We start from the raw sequence: 15,923 nt of genomic DNA on the forward strand, positions 1-15,923 counted from the left end.
TCAAGAAACATAGGATGTAAATGATATACTTATGTTGCAATGGATGCACACATCAGCAAAGCCTAAGTAAGCAACATATTCAATTCAATTCAATTTTATTTATATAGCGCCAAATCACAACAAAAGTCGCCTCAAGGCGCTTCACAGATACAGAGAAAAACCCAACAATTACATGACCCCCCTATGAGCAAGTACTTTGGCGACAGTGGGAAGGAAAAACTCCCTTTTAACAGGAAGAAACCTCCGGCAGAAACAGGCTCAGGGAGGGGCGGCCATCTGCTTCGACCGGTTGGGGTGAGAGAAGGAAGACAGGATAAAAGACATGCTGTGGAAGAGAGACAGAGGTTAATAACAGATGTGATTCAATGCAGAGAGGTCATATATAAGCACTCTACTGGAAATGTGAAAAATCATCTAAGGAAATCATGGTTCACATACCCTAACTCCATCAATGCACTGAATACATCTATGAGAAAAGCAAACCCTGCATAAGTACTCTCTGCATTATAAAACAAAGCTGGAACCTTCAACTCTGAGGGGGTTGCAATGAAACTGTCCGAGTGTTATGGCAGGACTATTGTTTTACATACTTCCTCTTACTCTGCCTTAAAAATGGAAGTAAGAACTATGTTTATGCACACGTGTCGACAAAACGTCCTGTTTTCTCAAATAAGAAGTTGAAAATATATTGAGCATAGAAGATATAGAATTGAGATATGAGATATACAATTTATTCATTTCATACTCTTCAGTTTGAAAAAATGTAAACAGAGTAGTTAAGAGGACAATCCCAATAAAGGAAATTAAGTTTGGTATATGTCATTACAATTGATGTCATGCTGACAAAACCACAGAGAAAAGACTGGAGGAACAGAAAGGAATCACAAAAGGGAACTACTGAACCCAAAATAATCCAAAACTCAGCACGAAACTAAAGAAACAAAAAACAAAGAAACCCAAAAAGTATCGGTGAATATGAATGAACAGAAGACCATAACCAACACAGAGTTAGAACAAATCCCTCGTCAAAACCACAAGAAATCATAAACTCGCAAAAACTCAAAGCATGGCGTTCTGAACTCAAATGTTTAGTTTCTTGACAGTATCCCAAATCCCATATCATTTCTGCAGGAAGCCAGTGCGTGCATAGTTATACAAAGGTTTGATATTGTACAAGATCTCCAGCCTGGGCGATTCTTTTCCTTCACTGATGGCTTCCAACACATTATCCCCATCAAGCCTCTCAGTGAGGGACTCATCACAACCTGATAATCCCATTAGTGTGGGGTACCAGTCAGTAATGTGTACTGCTTTGCTCACCCTCCTTTTTGAGCGTAACGTGATCAGGCAGTTGGGCTGGAAAGGTCAGATCATGGATGGATTGTCAGATGAGTGTTGGAGTCCACTGTGCATTTTGTCATGTCTGTTTGGATTAAAGGGAGTGTATGGGGGAACTCTGCAGCACTGCAGACTGACACACGCGAGCTTTGTTAGAGGGGAATAAAGTGATTAAATGGCGTCCGAAAGGTCGATGTAATTAATTTTAAAAAGCCAGTGGGTGGTTAACAGTCTTACTTGAGTTGGGACTGAATGGAGCAGTGGAGGTAGTCTAAGGTCACCTAGATTAGCAAGGTTTCTGTGGAAGTACAAAGGAAGTAACTAAGAGAACTGAAAAGAGAACTGGTTAGCCCAAAACAGGCATTTGCAGGCAAGGTAACAGAAATGACTTAATGTTCCCTATTATGGCAACTATTGAGAGAAATATGTCTCAAACCTGAATGAATACTAATCACTACCCAGAATGTATTAAGTTCAAGTACTTTAAGCAGATCTGCCCCTGGTATTTATTCAGGTTTGGATGTATGCATTTGTAAAATATTTTTACATGTGGCCAAATTGCTTCAGATTTGTATGTGGATTGAAGCGCGCACATGTGAGTCCTCAAAAGTTACACATGAATCATTGTACACATTTGTAAAGCCTAGTTTACGCTTGTGGGTCATATCGTACACATTTACAATGCTAATGAGACATATTTCTCTTAATAGACAATGATCCATGATCTATGATGAGAACTGCTGCAAGCTTCAATCTGAAATACTCCACAGTTGATTACAATATGCAAGGCAGGTGTGGAAAGCGCTGCTTGTGTGAGACAACACAGGAAGTCTGCACTTGTTACCAGACATGTTTAATTTCCTCGCTGATGTCAGCTTTAACTGACACCTTATAGTTTCTATTTGTTGTTGCGCCATCATCATTACTGGAACAACAGTTTATACCCCCGCACAAGGCCAAGGCATCCTCTCCCTTTCTGTTGTGTAAGCGTGTAGCAATTTCACCTAAAAACACTCAACTTTCTTACCTGTTAACCCTTCACACCATGGGATGCTTGTATCCTTCTAATGAGGAGTGTATTAACTCTATTATCAGTATAAATTGCAATTAATTTAAAAATGAAACATAATTAAACTTATTTCTAACAATTCCTTCCTTTCACAATGTCAGTTGTGAATCCCAATCATGCTTATCGTTTAACTCCTCCCTCCAGGATTCCCAGCCAGGTGTGATACTGAGCCTGAGGCCTTTCTCTCCTTAACTTGTACTGTGTCTCCCTTTCAGACAGGAGAGTTACCCTAAGAAGTTCAAAAATGTTGTTTAAGCATACTCAATAATTAAATCACGCACTGCCACCTTGTCCCTAAATGATGTCTCTACTGTTCTGTGGATCCTACCCACTCATCTTCATCTGAATCGCCACCCTTTTTATTATTACTGAGTCTTTTTCTTTCTTAAGCCTGTACTGCCTCTCCCTTTCAGACAGGAGAAATCTGTCTGATATAACAGCATCAATAACATTGTGATATTTAAAACATCCTAAAGGTATTTACAGTGCACTTTTGAAAGAAGGTTTAATCTGGTGGTTCAAAGCAAAATCATTTGTGAAATGACCACAAAATTCTTTTTAAGAGTTTCAAAGTGTCAGAAATCAGTAGATATAACAAAGGAACTTACAGCTAGTTGTTATATTTACAAGGGAAATGAGGATGATGCTCAAGTTTCTCAGGTGTTAGGAACTGGCATCACTGTATGAAGCAGTCTAGCTGCTATACAGAAGTGCAGGAGTCCAAAAGAATTTGTCAGTCAAGTAGCTGTGAAATTTGTATACTGAACCACTGCTGATAGTGGAGCCTGTCGCACAACATATTTGGGCATCCACTGTCAGCAATATGATCTTATGTCCAAAACTGTCTTTGTGATTTTGGAATGGACTGAATCGCTGCAGTCCTTTTTATACAGAGGGACTTACCATCTAATGTGATTACATGTCCCAAATAGGTTAATTACTCCGAAGCCCACTGTAATTTGGAGAGGCGCACTTTGTGACTGTTCTCAGTGAGGTGTTTTACAGCACTTTAGCAGGCCTGCTTATAAGGAGAACAGATTAATAAATGATGACATATGCAAAAATGTCTACCCCTCTGGAAGGATGAAACCTGACAGGTTTTCTTTAGGCGCCCTGGTTTAGGACATTTCATGTACATCCTGTTGAAGGACAGGACACCTGCCAATAAAAGTTGGATTTTTTTCCACCTGCTTAGGGATCATCAGATCACAGGTCAGGTACAGGCTAAGCAGGCTCATGATTGAGAAACTGATCAGAGCTGTAATGCCATGGTTCCTGTGACGCTTTAAACCATTTAAACTTGCTTGTATTCAGCATACTGTCTCTAAATCAGTGTGCAGTGAGACTCAGAGTGGTAAAAACCCTCATAAGATGTTGCAAATGGCCCCTTATGCACTTATTTGGCAGGTTAAGGAACCTAAAAAACTAAAAAAAAAGCTACACCTCCATCCTCGCTGAGGCTCCAAACTGCCTGCGTCATTTGTGCTGTTGTAGTGTAGATCAGATTTGTTTTAGCTTTAAACCTTGAATCTTTTGAATAATTCAAGGCCATTAAGGTCAAACATGGCTAGATGACAAAAAGCAAACAACAAAATGTCACAGTTTTGAGTGTTCAGTTCTTACCAGAATGACTGTGGTAACAGATGCAAATGTTGACCTAAAACAGAAATAGTGGTTTTGTGGCTCCCATCTGTCTCAGTTTAGACCATACAAACAAGTATTTATTGCCATACAGACACACACAGGTCTTAAAAACTTTCTCTCTCCTTCTCGCCACCCATTTTGGTAATAAAGGCTTATAATCATCTAAAACACTCTTAGTTCAATCTAAGAAATGCAGTGAAGCTTGATTGAAATGTGTTACCATCACTTCCACACTCATCGCAATGTGAAGCCATGTCCTTATTTAAACATTGTTTTTGAGATGTTTTATTTTTTGGAGTTGTGGATTCCCTGGATCCCTCCCTGGAGCACTGTTTCACATGCTACTTTGTTAATGTTAAATATATATTACTCCAGTGTAAATAAAATGCACTGAAGTGTGATCTCCTGAGTCCCTCTTCCCATTAGCCTTGACAGATTCAGATCATGTGAGCAAAGTACATATACAAAATAAAAGTAAATACTCTGATGGCCCACCAGAGGGCTCCACTCACACCCAGGTCGGGAGGAGGGGTTTCGCTGTGTTCAGTTCATGTTTTGTGGTGAATAAAGTCAGAGGAAAAAACTAGAGCACCCGTGTCGTCTGTGCCTTCATCCCACAATACAGCCACACTGTGCTGCCATTTCACACTTGTCTAAATGTCATGCTTTGTCTCTGTAATGTTCCTGTTGTGAAGCTCCCCTCAGTTGCTCTCCTCTGGTTAAATCATCCGATACTATTTATATGATTTAGAGAAACATGATGCTTTGCATGTAGGTTTTGTGAAGCTTTGCCCTGCAAGCACTGTTTTCATAATAATAAGTACACGTTTTTTTTAATAAGAAAGAAAGTAAGAAAGAAAGAATAAAAGAAAGAAAAATAAGAGTTTCTCTGACTCACTCACTGAACTTATTTGTAAGCAAATGCAATACCTCTGTAAACCAGTAGAGGGAAACCTGACACCAAAAAGTCTTACTGGGCAAACAGTTCAAATGACACATTAAATGACAATTTTCTGAACGGTTTCTAAATACAAAAATAACAGGAAACAACTATATTAAAGCTCCTGTTTTTAATACATCTCTTCTCACTGGTCAGTGTGTGCTGATGCAGTCAGCAGTGTCAGAGTGCTTCCTCACTAGTGACAGTTTAAGGAGAAAGAGTGATTATTCATAAACAGTTAAAATTACACCAAAAAAACATCCTCTTCCTTTGTACGTCAAAGTAAAAATTATAATGAATTGTTAATGCAGGGAGTAATCAAGTAATGCAGCATTATTTTTAAGGAAAATAGCGAGTAAAGTGTAATATATTATTTTTTTGACTTATGACTCTAACAGTCTACATCAAAATCTATACAGGGGCTGTTTCTAATACCACCGGGGTAATTAAAGGACTCCTAATAGCATCAACTACAGTCCAAACACAGGTTCCTTCAGACAAACTCTCCTTTACACAGATGCAAACAGGCGCACCCTACACTGACCACGTTTCCTGTTCGTGACCAGTTTCACATCACAACATGCAAATTTAGATCTGGTAGGATGTGACTACTTTCACAGTATTTCAGTACTAACTGAAAGCATTTGTCATTATTGCCATTTCTTGTTATTACTGATCATCTTCAGATAAGAATGTGTGAACTCAGACCAGGCAGGATGTGACTAGAATAGAAATGCAGAGAAAGAAGCAATAAATGTTTAATTATTTTAAAACCTTTTTTTTTATCAATTATGTTGATGAACAATTGAAGTGAAAAAGACTCCAAAGAGATGAGAAACAACTAATTAATGGCATCATTCAACCATAGCAAAGTCATCAGTATTTATAAATATATGTCTGTGCAAAAGCAAACTGTATTAATATATATTACATATTAATATATAGTAAATTAAAATTCAGCAAATATAAAACAGAAGCTTTATTTTTAATGTCATAAAGAGATTTTAACACCAAGAATAATGTCACTGTCACTACATTTATGCTTAAATGTGTCTTTGGTTGTTTATCTAACATATGAACTGAACAAAGAAAAATCTGCAACATGATTACAGACACGGGACTGGGCTCCATAAATGTTGTTCTGCCTTTGAACATTTCCTTGATATTTGTACTGATGCTGATTTAAAAAACACTAGCACCTCTGAACAACAACAAAACTGTGTTAAACTTGCCCCAGGGGTATTGTAAGTCCAAATAAACTACAACAGTGTTGAACCTGTGCTGCCCCAGTGATCCCAGCCTGATGACCAAGTATCATAAATGCTGTTGGAATTATTATCTCTATAACAGGTAGTTTGACAGTGCTCAAATTTAATATACTCTAATGTTTTACTGTGTGATATTACTTGAGATGCTATGATTTGGCGCTACATAGTGACATCTGATCTGAACTGTATTTAAATTATGAAGCAAAAAGTGTTATGCAGCAATGAAACTAAATAACATGAAACAAAATGTACTTTGTTACGTCAAGTTCAAATTAAAAGAGAATTACAATCATAAACTTTGTTCTAGCAGAGGTTCATAGCAGGAACATAAGACTGGATGCATTAAAGCAGAATTCAAAATGTGGAAGAACAGTGAAATGTATGAAATTCAATATTTATGAGCTTTGATAATTTGTCTGATAGGAAATCTCATTATTTAATAGACCTTTCAGTATCTCGACATCACCTCTGTGGACCTTCAGCGGTGTAGTCTGTGTAAAAATGCTGATCACTTTAATCACCTGATTTTATGCATGCTGACATACAAACAATCGTCTCCTGTTAGTTCCTACCACAGGTAGATATCCTCTGCTCTATGTAGACATTACTGACATTGTTCCTGACTGAGCAGACCAGATGAGATGAGACATGTTGTTTCAGAGTGATGTTGTTAGTCTCATTATTTCCAGAAAGGAGCTGAGCCTCTGTCAGTGTGCAAAGTTCACCACAAAGAACTTCACACTATATGGCCCCACAATATAAGAAAAGACCCACCAGTAACAGCTCTCCTTACTAAATAGTGACTGAGAAAGAAGAGCATTTTTTATTACTTTAAATGAACACAGCGCAAATCATGATGTATGTACAAAGGAAAGTATAGCATTAAAACAAAATTATATATACACTTTAAAAAGACAGGAAAAAAAATACCTTTTTTCAGATTGAGCAACAAAAGAAACTAAACAGAGGGAAATCCTTTTGACAGAGTTACTAGCATCCTGGTAACTCATATAGTGGTTAAGAGGTGGAAAGTAACAGAGTAAAAATACTTTGTTACTGTACTTAAATTTTTTTTCTGAGAACTTTTACTTTTACTCTCTACATATTTTAACATATATCTGTACCTTCTACTCACACAGACACACTAGGGTAGCTGTCCATAGCACTAAAACCCATGGTGTAGCTGTCTATGGTGCTGAAGTACATGGATGCATTGGTGTAGCTATCCATCGTGCCAAATCACGCAGATCTACATCAGATCTAGAACAATCTACATGGCTATCCGTGGTGAAAACACTCACTGTTGCTTTAAATAGCTAACTCTATGCACTACAAACCACCTACCTTGGGATAGCCAACCAGTCTGTAAGGGTCACCTCTAAAGCATCAAATCCACAGCAACAGTGGGTAGCTCTTCCCAACAGTCTGCGGTGCCGAATGATTTTAATGTACAGAAAGGGGGGTTTTTTTGTTGTTGATGTTTTTTTTTAATATATGGCTGTTTTGAAATCACAGGGGTACAGAGATGAGCGATTGGAGTGGAAAACAAAGCTCATTCTTGGGTGGAAGGCATCATGTTTAGTTTTATGAAGTTCATGAAGTTTTTCACTCTTGTTAGACTCAAAGAACACACTGAACTCATAATTATAAGAAGAAATGTGGGGGTGAAATGTATGTTTTATATTTAACTAATAACAATGAACTTCACTCAATACAGACATTATCATAAGCAACAGTAACGCATCTGTAAACCAGTAGAGGGAAACGTCACACCTTTTCATACTTATCTGTTCACTTCTTACCTTTTCTTGAACAACTGTTTATCAAAATGGCAGCAAAGGCTTAAAAAAATTAATTTGTGGAGGACATCAGAAGGACAGTTAACTGAAATGTTTTAAATACAGAACAAGAAAAAACTCAATTAAACTTCCTACTTTAATTCTGTCAAATGTTTCATGTCATTACTGATTAAAATAATGATACTGAAAGGCCTACATCTGTAATTAGAATCATATGAGACAAATACATGAGTATATAATTGTGTAAAATTGTGAGGTTTCAACTAGTTTAAAATGGATAGTTACATATTTTCTATGGCTATGCTTATATTCAAGTATTAAAAATAACCGCAAATAATATTCTTGTTAGGACTTTGAGTAAAGTAAAGTAAAATTGTATTTATATAGCACCTTTCAAGACAAAAGATCACAAAATGCTTCACACAGAAATACCAAGGCATAAAACAAAGACAGATAGAAAGTTAACCAAAAGCAATTCTAAAAAGATGAGTTTTTAGTTATTTTTTAAAAAAAGACTACTGAGTCCACAGATCTTAAGCTCAGAGGGAGAGCGTTCCACAGTCTGGGGGCCACAGTGGCAAAGGGTTTCTCAGGGTGAAGTTTTCCCCTGTCTCCCTTAGTTCTCCGTCTTGTATGCTGTGTGTGCGGTGTTTTGAACAACCTGCAGACACTCAAGGGAGTTTTTGCATAGACATATAAACAGTGAATTACTATGGTCTAAACGTGATGAAATGAATGCATGTGTAACAATCTCCAGCTTGGTGTGAGATACAATAGGGCTTAATTTAACAATGTTTCTTAGATGATAAAAGCAAAACCGAAGCAGAAATTTGACATGAACATCCAAAGTGAGAGCCAAGTTAAAAGTTTACCTCTAGGTTGCTGATAGACAATTTCACAAATGTCAAAAGGGGACCAAGAGCTTTCATTGTCTTAGGTGCAAATCTGTCAGGAGCACATTCAAGGACTTTAGTTTTTCCTTCATTAAGTTGAAGGAAGTTGTCAGCCATCCAACCTTTAATGGAGTCTAAGCACTGATTTAGAATCTACAGCTTAGAAACATCTTGGGGCTTAAAAGAAATGTATAACTGTATGTCATTTGCATAGCAGTGATAGCAAATGTCCTTAAAGGGGTCAAAGTATGCTGAAGAGGAAGTAGATATATTAGAAACAATAAAGGTCCCAATACAGAACCACGTGGCACACCATAGGTAATGGAAGTGGAAGATGACCTGTACTTAGAAACCACCAAAGAAAAATAATTAAATAATAATATGGTCCATCTTATTTATTTCATACTATAATGGACTAAAACACAGTTCAGACTGTTTATTGAATGCATATGGGCAAAATCTTGGAGAAGCTAATGGCTCTGCAATGGGAATTGAGAGACCTGGTGACTAGTAATGGAGATTAGACCAACTGTAAAATTGGATGCAGTTTGTTCGCACTAACCAAAACAACTACCATCCTCAACTCATGCGGCCCCCCTGGCGCCAGCTGGTTGCTCAAGGCAAAAACTGGCAGAAATAACAAAATTCTCCCTTAGATAACAAGATTGTTGTTCTGACTCTCTTTCCCCCTCCCTTAAGGCCACCCCACGTCGACCAAAGATTGTTGACTTTTGCCTAACTGGGTGAAGGGACACTTTCTCTCAGCTGAACACGGAACACACACACACACACCCAATTTCCTTCAGGGCCAACCTTGGACCTGGAACCAGGATTAATACAATTTTATTGCATTGAATTGAGTTCAGCCAGAATTTAAAAACGGAACTCTGAAATAAAAGTAGGATTACTGCCTGTGACCATTTTATCCTTTCTATGCAGTAAATCATAACCAGCACTTCCTGTGACCTTCTATTGTTGGTGCACTGTTTCTGTTGCTTTACCGGGGAAACAAACACACACACACCCAAGGTAAACACAAATTTTAGCTTTGTCAAAAAGAAGAAGCATGAATTTTCCCTTCCTGTTTATGGGAAGTTTCCTTTCCTATTTCACAGGGTGATGATTGTAGATTGAAGTTATTGACATATCTAGTGTGGTCCTTACTAAAAATGTGCAAGTACACCACTTTAAGGAAAATAATGGGATAAAAATGGTTGCAGGAATAAACCAATGCAAAACAAGTAAAGCAAAATAAACCGTTAAGGTATAAGTGCAGGGCAACATGAGAGGAGCACAAACAAGAGGAGTGTAGTGTGAAAAATTGAGCTTGGTGTCATAACAGGAACAGAGAAAAAAAAAACACGAGTTTGTGAACAACCTTCTTTTTCTAAGACGTACGTAAACCCAGGTAATTGTGATAATGATGACTAATAATGAATAATAATGAGGGTTTTTTTCTTTAAATGGCCAGCCATCTCATGGTAGACTGAAGTGATATAGCTCAATCACCACTAATGTTACAACTTTCAAGATGAGCTAAACAAATTTCTGATGTATTTTGTGATAACAACCATCTTATAAAAAGTGCACAACAGCGGACCAGCAGGTTAACAATCCCCCTGTTCTGAGGCTGAAAAAGCCTGGAAGTGTCCCTCTGTTTACTAATATCAGTGGCCAAATCCAAGTAAAATCCAACTTGCAGCAATTTGAAACATGTTTAGATGAAAAAGTGACTCACACACCTGTCCTTTATGTAATTTGAACATCAGTGTTTTTAATGAGGACACTTGCCAACTAAAGGTGAATTGTTGATATCTGGATGTCTTATAAACATCCAAATGTTCAGCCTTTTTACTTTATTTGTGTTTTAAGGATTCTTCGTATTATTGTAGGGTCTTTACCAAATGATATAAAGCTCCTTGAGGCAACATGTTGTAATTTGGTGCTATATAAATAAAACTGAATTGAGTTGGATGATCTGGTCCAACTTCTACCAAGTCAAAAACAAGTCAAATTCAAATGGAAAGAGAAAAATACAATACAATACAATACAATACAATTTTATTTATATAGCAAGTTTAAATTCAGGGGGTACACCAAAGTGCTTCACAGTAAGGAATAAACAGTAAAATGATTACACTAAACAGTAAGTCATTAAAACAAGGTAAAATAGAGAAACAAACAAAGGCATTAGTAAGTAGGGGTAGGGAGAATTCATGATAATCCCGAGAAATGAGTAACGATACAGCAGTTAGTGAGCGGTGAGAATTAGCAAGTTGGAAAAGCCAGGTTGAATAGGTAAGTTTTCAAGTGTGCTTTAAAGAATTGAATGGACTCAGAAACATGAATGGTAGCAGGAAGACTATTCCAGAGGTTTGGCGCTACAGAGGCAATGGCACAATCACCCGTAGTCACTGACCAGATGATAACAAAGAACAGCTGGGAGTATAAAGACTGAGGAGGTTGGTGAGATAGTCGGGCGCAAGGTTGTTTAGGCATTTGAAAGTAAGCAGCAGAACTTTATAATCAATACAAAATTTAATAGGCAGCCAATGTAAGTCAGAGAGCACAGGAGTAATGGAGGCAAACTTTCTAGTTCCGGTTAGAAGACGAGCTGCAGCATTCTGAACAAGCTGTAACCATTGGAGGTGAGCGAGTTGGAGTGCAGAGTAGAGAGAGTTACAATAATCTAATCTGGAGGTCACAAAGGCATGTATAAGTTTTTCAAGATCTTTGTACGGTATTAGAAGTTTGACCTTGGAAATTTGGCGCAATTGGAAGAAGCCAGATTTAACCACAAAGGAAACCTGTTTATCCAGTTTAAATGAACTATCCAGGAAAACACCTAGATTACTTACAGTATCGTTAAGAAGCAAGCAAAGGGACCAAATCAGGCAGCTAGCTGATCTTGTGGAGTGTGACTATCAAACACCATAATCTCAGTTTTCTTCTCATTTAAAATGAGAGAATTGGCTGACAGCCACTGGGAACTCTCTCAAGCTGTCAGACAAACGATTCAATGAAGCTGGCAGGTCATCAGACAATTGGAAATGGATTTGAATGTTGTCAGCATAACAGTGGTAGGAGATCTGATACTCCAAACAGTAGAGGGCCCAGCCTGCCGAGCACACTGGCGCCATCTTGGATTAACGATTAGATCCTCCCCTCAATAACCTAAATAACAATGTTCTATGAGAGCTTCCACAGAATATATGCAGAAAGCACTCACAGTATTTGTGCAACATACTAAATCAAGAGATTGGAAGTGCAATGAAAGTAAATATCAGTAAGTATTTATATCAGTAAGTATCACCTTTGATAGTCTATTTTTCTGATGGGAAATCACATTTAACGAAAAATAGTTAGACATCTTGACAGCAGCTCCTCACTGATCAGCTTTCAGCTGTGCAGTCTGTGTATAAGCACTGACCACTTAAATTACATGGCTTTATGGACGTTGCCATACAAACAAGCATTTCCTGTTGGTTCCGTCTGCCGAGGACGCTTTGAATACTTGACTTTGCCAAACTCTAGTTCAGCTCTTCTCTCCAGTTGTTTCGCCTGCCGTTTCACAACCCTGATATCAGCAAAGATTTCTTCCTGGTCATCTTCTTCCTCTGAGGAATAGCAAGTGGGTGGGCCGGCAGAAAAAGTTGGTTAGTTTTATCACAAAGACTGGAAATAATGTAAAATGATTCACACAAAATATGACTTTTGAAATGGGTTCATTAGCAAGCTTTAGACTTTATGGTAGGGCAGATCTGTCTTCTGTGATAAAGGTAGCTGGTTAAACACTATCCACGTATCTAACTGGCATATCTTGCTAAGTCATCAAAAAAGTTTCATTTAAAAATTTCCAATAATTATTTATTTTTATAAAAAGAGTAAAAAGCAATCTGAGCATTGTGAGTGAGGAAAAAGATGAAGTTTTGTACCTTTTTGTTTTTTATGTTTGCTGTTTTTCTTTTTCCGCTGAGCACAGATGACTGCTATACCCACAAGTAAGAAAATGATGAGCGTCGTGAGAACACCAATTAGTGGCAAATTTCCTGTTTCATAAATTTTTAAAAAAGAGCTGTTATTTGAGTCAGAAAACACGATTTTATGAAAAAATTAAATGGGGATAAATAAGAAAATGACACCAGTGGATGTAGTTAGTTTTCAATTTCTAATACACCATATGTCATCACTTATGGCAGCTCCGTTCTCCTTACCCTTAAAAATCTGTGCTGGTTCAACACACAGGGTGTTACTGGCTTTATGCACCCACCCCGATATCATTGTCCCATTGACTGTGGTGCAGTTAATAAAAATGAACCCTATGAGCAAAAGAGATAATTCATGACCATTATAAAAAGTGACATTAATTGTCAAAGTTGTGATTATCGCCTACTATCACTCACCGCAAGTAGATATCTTCTTTTCTTTGGAGACATTACTGACGTTGTTCCTGACTGAGCAGACCAGAGTTCCTGAGACGTGCTGTTTCAGAGTCATGATGTTAGTCTCATTATCTCCAGAAAGGAGCTCAGCATCTGTCAGTGTGCGTCCATCCAAAGTCCAGCTGTACTGAGGACTGTCCCCTCCCTCAGAGAAGCAGGACACCCTCATCTCTCCCTGGGACAGACACTTAGAGACCAGCAGGACAGAGGACACAGGAGCTGAGGAAAAACACACAGATGATCTTTATTTTTAAAAAAAATCAGGATCTTTGTCATTCGTTGTAGTCTCTAATGAAAACCAAGTATAAAGCATGAAACACAAATATCTAAAATGTGAGATTTGTGAGATATTTAGATGACCAAAACAAGGTTAAATTCAGACCTTTTAATGGCTTAATTTCCCAACAGGGAAGCATTTACCTTGAATAAACAATTGTAAAGTCCGCTCGCCTGATGATCTTCCATCTGAATCAAAGGTTTGAAGGGTATAATTACCACTGTCTGACCTACTCAGGTTATTGATCCTAAATGTTCCATTACTGGGGAAAAGATATCTATGTTCTATGGTTTTAGAAATAATCTTATTCTTTCTCACATCTAGTATTTTTAATGAATTATTTAACACTTTGTATCTAGATATTTCTGAGGTGTTGTCCATCAGCTGGATGTCCACGGTTCCTCCCAAAGCTCCGTAACACTGAGCTCCATCCTGTCTGCCATCACAGTAAGTTTCCACACCTGGAACTTTTGAAACATTAATAAAGAAAAACATTTGTAATTCGTTAGTTTCTGTAAAATAGTTGTACGTGTTACAAATATTTCTGAACTACCACATTGAAACATAATACCAAACTGCATATTTGAATAATCCATTATTTTGATTGAGTGTGTATAAAATGATGAGCATTGTACTACTGCCATAAATATATAATCTTAGACTACTTTGCAGAAGTAGTTTTCCAAGGTGCAAGTAATCACCACAGTAATGTTTCCAAGAGTGCAATCATGTTAATAACCAAGATAAACAGTTAAACAGATCCTCCACAGTTTTGGCCAAAGCGAACACCATAAAATTTGTTGGGCAATTAAAACTAAAACATGGATACCATGTCTATAGAAGAACTTTTCAGACTCTTTTCACCTACAGATAGTTATAGAGAGTTCAGTAGGTCAGTTGAAATGCTAATATTTTCATGAAAAAATACAAATAGATACAAAAATGGCACAATAACATAAAGTGCTTATATGAACAAAGTAACATTTAACAGAAACAACAAAAAGAAGAAAGAAGCAGAAACAAAGAACAGTCTTAAATTTTTAAAATCTCATTATTATGTTTATCTTACCACTGCTACTATCCATCCATCCATTTCCTTCCACCTATGCAATTATTGCTCAAATTTACACTGCAGATAAAGTAGTGTCACCAATTAACCTAATGCCTGTTCATCCATTTTCTTCAATTTATCCAATTCAGGGCCACTGCTACTAAAATTAGAGACATGTCCATAAAGAAACTAAAGCTCTTCTCAAAGGGTTACAAACTGTAGATTTTGCCAAAAAGAATATAACCTGATTTTTTAAAACAAATAAAAGCACAAATCTCTTTTTTCAAGTATTAGTAGAGCTGCTTTAACATCCCTTATTTTAAAAAATGGTATTGGTTCAAAACACATTGCTTATATGTAACATATTATTAATAATTATTTATATTTAAAAAAAAACCTTGATCAGCTCACCATGAAAAAAAAACCTTGATCAGCTCACCATGAGGCACTCCCAGTAGAATCACCATCAAGCCAAGCACAGCTTCCATGTCTCCTCACTGTTCAATGTGTGTTGACATAGTTGGAAGTTGTCAGAGTGCTTTATTAAATGGCATGCACATATCTCCAATACTTATTGGTCATAAATGGCTCCTTGGAAATCGTGTTCTCACTGCATATGTGTAAATCTAAAAAAGGAAGTGAAAGCAACATATACCTTATTTGGCATAAATAAAAGGAAGCTCATAGAGCTTCCACAGGCTTTTTCAGTCATTATTTACATTGTCACTGGACTATTTTTAGATCTGCAACCAACTACCACTATCCCATCACATAGTGTCTATTACATTCAGCCACTGGCTTAATCCAATTCAACAAAAGTCTCATTTAAAGTTCATATTTTAGTGACTTACATGTAGTTTATGTTCCTCATGCAGGTAAATGCATTTACATCCACAGTGGAAGCAGAAACACCTTAAACCATTTTTAAAAATTAACATCACCATTTTAAGGATTGTAGTTTATAGGGTGAATAGTGGTTTTCATGACTGTTGTTGCCAATATTCATTCATACCAGAATCTGAATACAGCCCTGCATTCAGTGGGAGAAATGTTTCATTGCTCATTCTCAGCTGTAAACACTACAGCTACATGATGACTGAAACTAGCACCATTGCCTGCCACAAGATCAGTTTCATGATCATTAAAATGTAAAATGTAACAACCCTGTCATAGTCCCTCAGTCCTCCCTAGCTGACTTCACC

At 37.3% G+C, this 15,923-nt stretch overlaps 1 protein-coding gene across 1 annotated transcript; it reads right to left on the minus strand.

Moving 5' to 3' along the window:
- Positions 1 to 10,995: 10,995 nt before the first annotated feature.
- LOC146717590 (uncharacterized) lies at positions 10,996 to 13,596 on the minus strand. The gene is made up of 4 exons (XM_085478404.1): positions 13,355 to 13,596; positions 13,166 to 13,270; positions 12,887 to 13,000; positions 10,996 to 12,568 (listed from the first exon to the last, which is right to left on the minus strand). The coding sequence occupies exons 1-4, from the start codon at positions 13,560 to 13,562 to the stop codon at positions 12,390 to 12,392; spliced, it is 606 nt and encodes a 201-aa protein (XP_085334530.1). The 5' UTR covers positions 13,563 to 13,596; the 3' UTR covers positions 10,996 to 12,389.
- Between the last annotated feature and the right edge of the window lie 2,327 nt (positions 13,597 to 15,923).

The sequence above is a fragment of the Copadichromis virginalis genome, linkage group LG2, assembly GCF_057382275.1.
Source record: "Copadichromis virginalis isolate Kocher_CV1m ecotype Utaka linkage group LG2, C_Virginalis_male_GT1.1, whole genome shotgun sequence".
Lineage (NCBI taxonomy): Eukaryota > Metazoa > Chordata > Actinopteri > Cichliformes > Cichlidae > Copadichromis > Copadichromis virginalis.

Bases quoted from the DNA above. Each gene is read 5' to 3' on its own strand.
- LOC146717590 (XM_085478404.1), bottom strand. From the start codon at position 13,562: ATGAGGGTGTCCTGCTTCTCTGAGGGAGGGGACAGTCCTCAGTACAGC. The intron at 13,271-13,354 runs GTGAGTGATAGT...TTTTGCTCATAG, and splicing joins AAAGAAGATATCTACTTGCG to GGTTCATTTTTATTAACTGC. The intron at 13,001-13,165 runs GTAAGGAGAACG...TTTATGAAACAG, and splicing joins ACCAGCACAGATTTTTAAGG to GAAATTTGCCACTAATTGGT.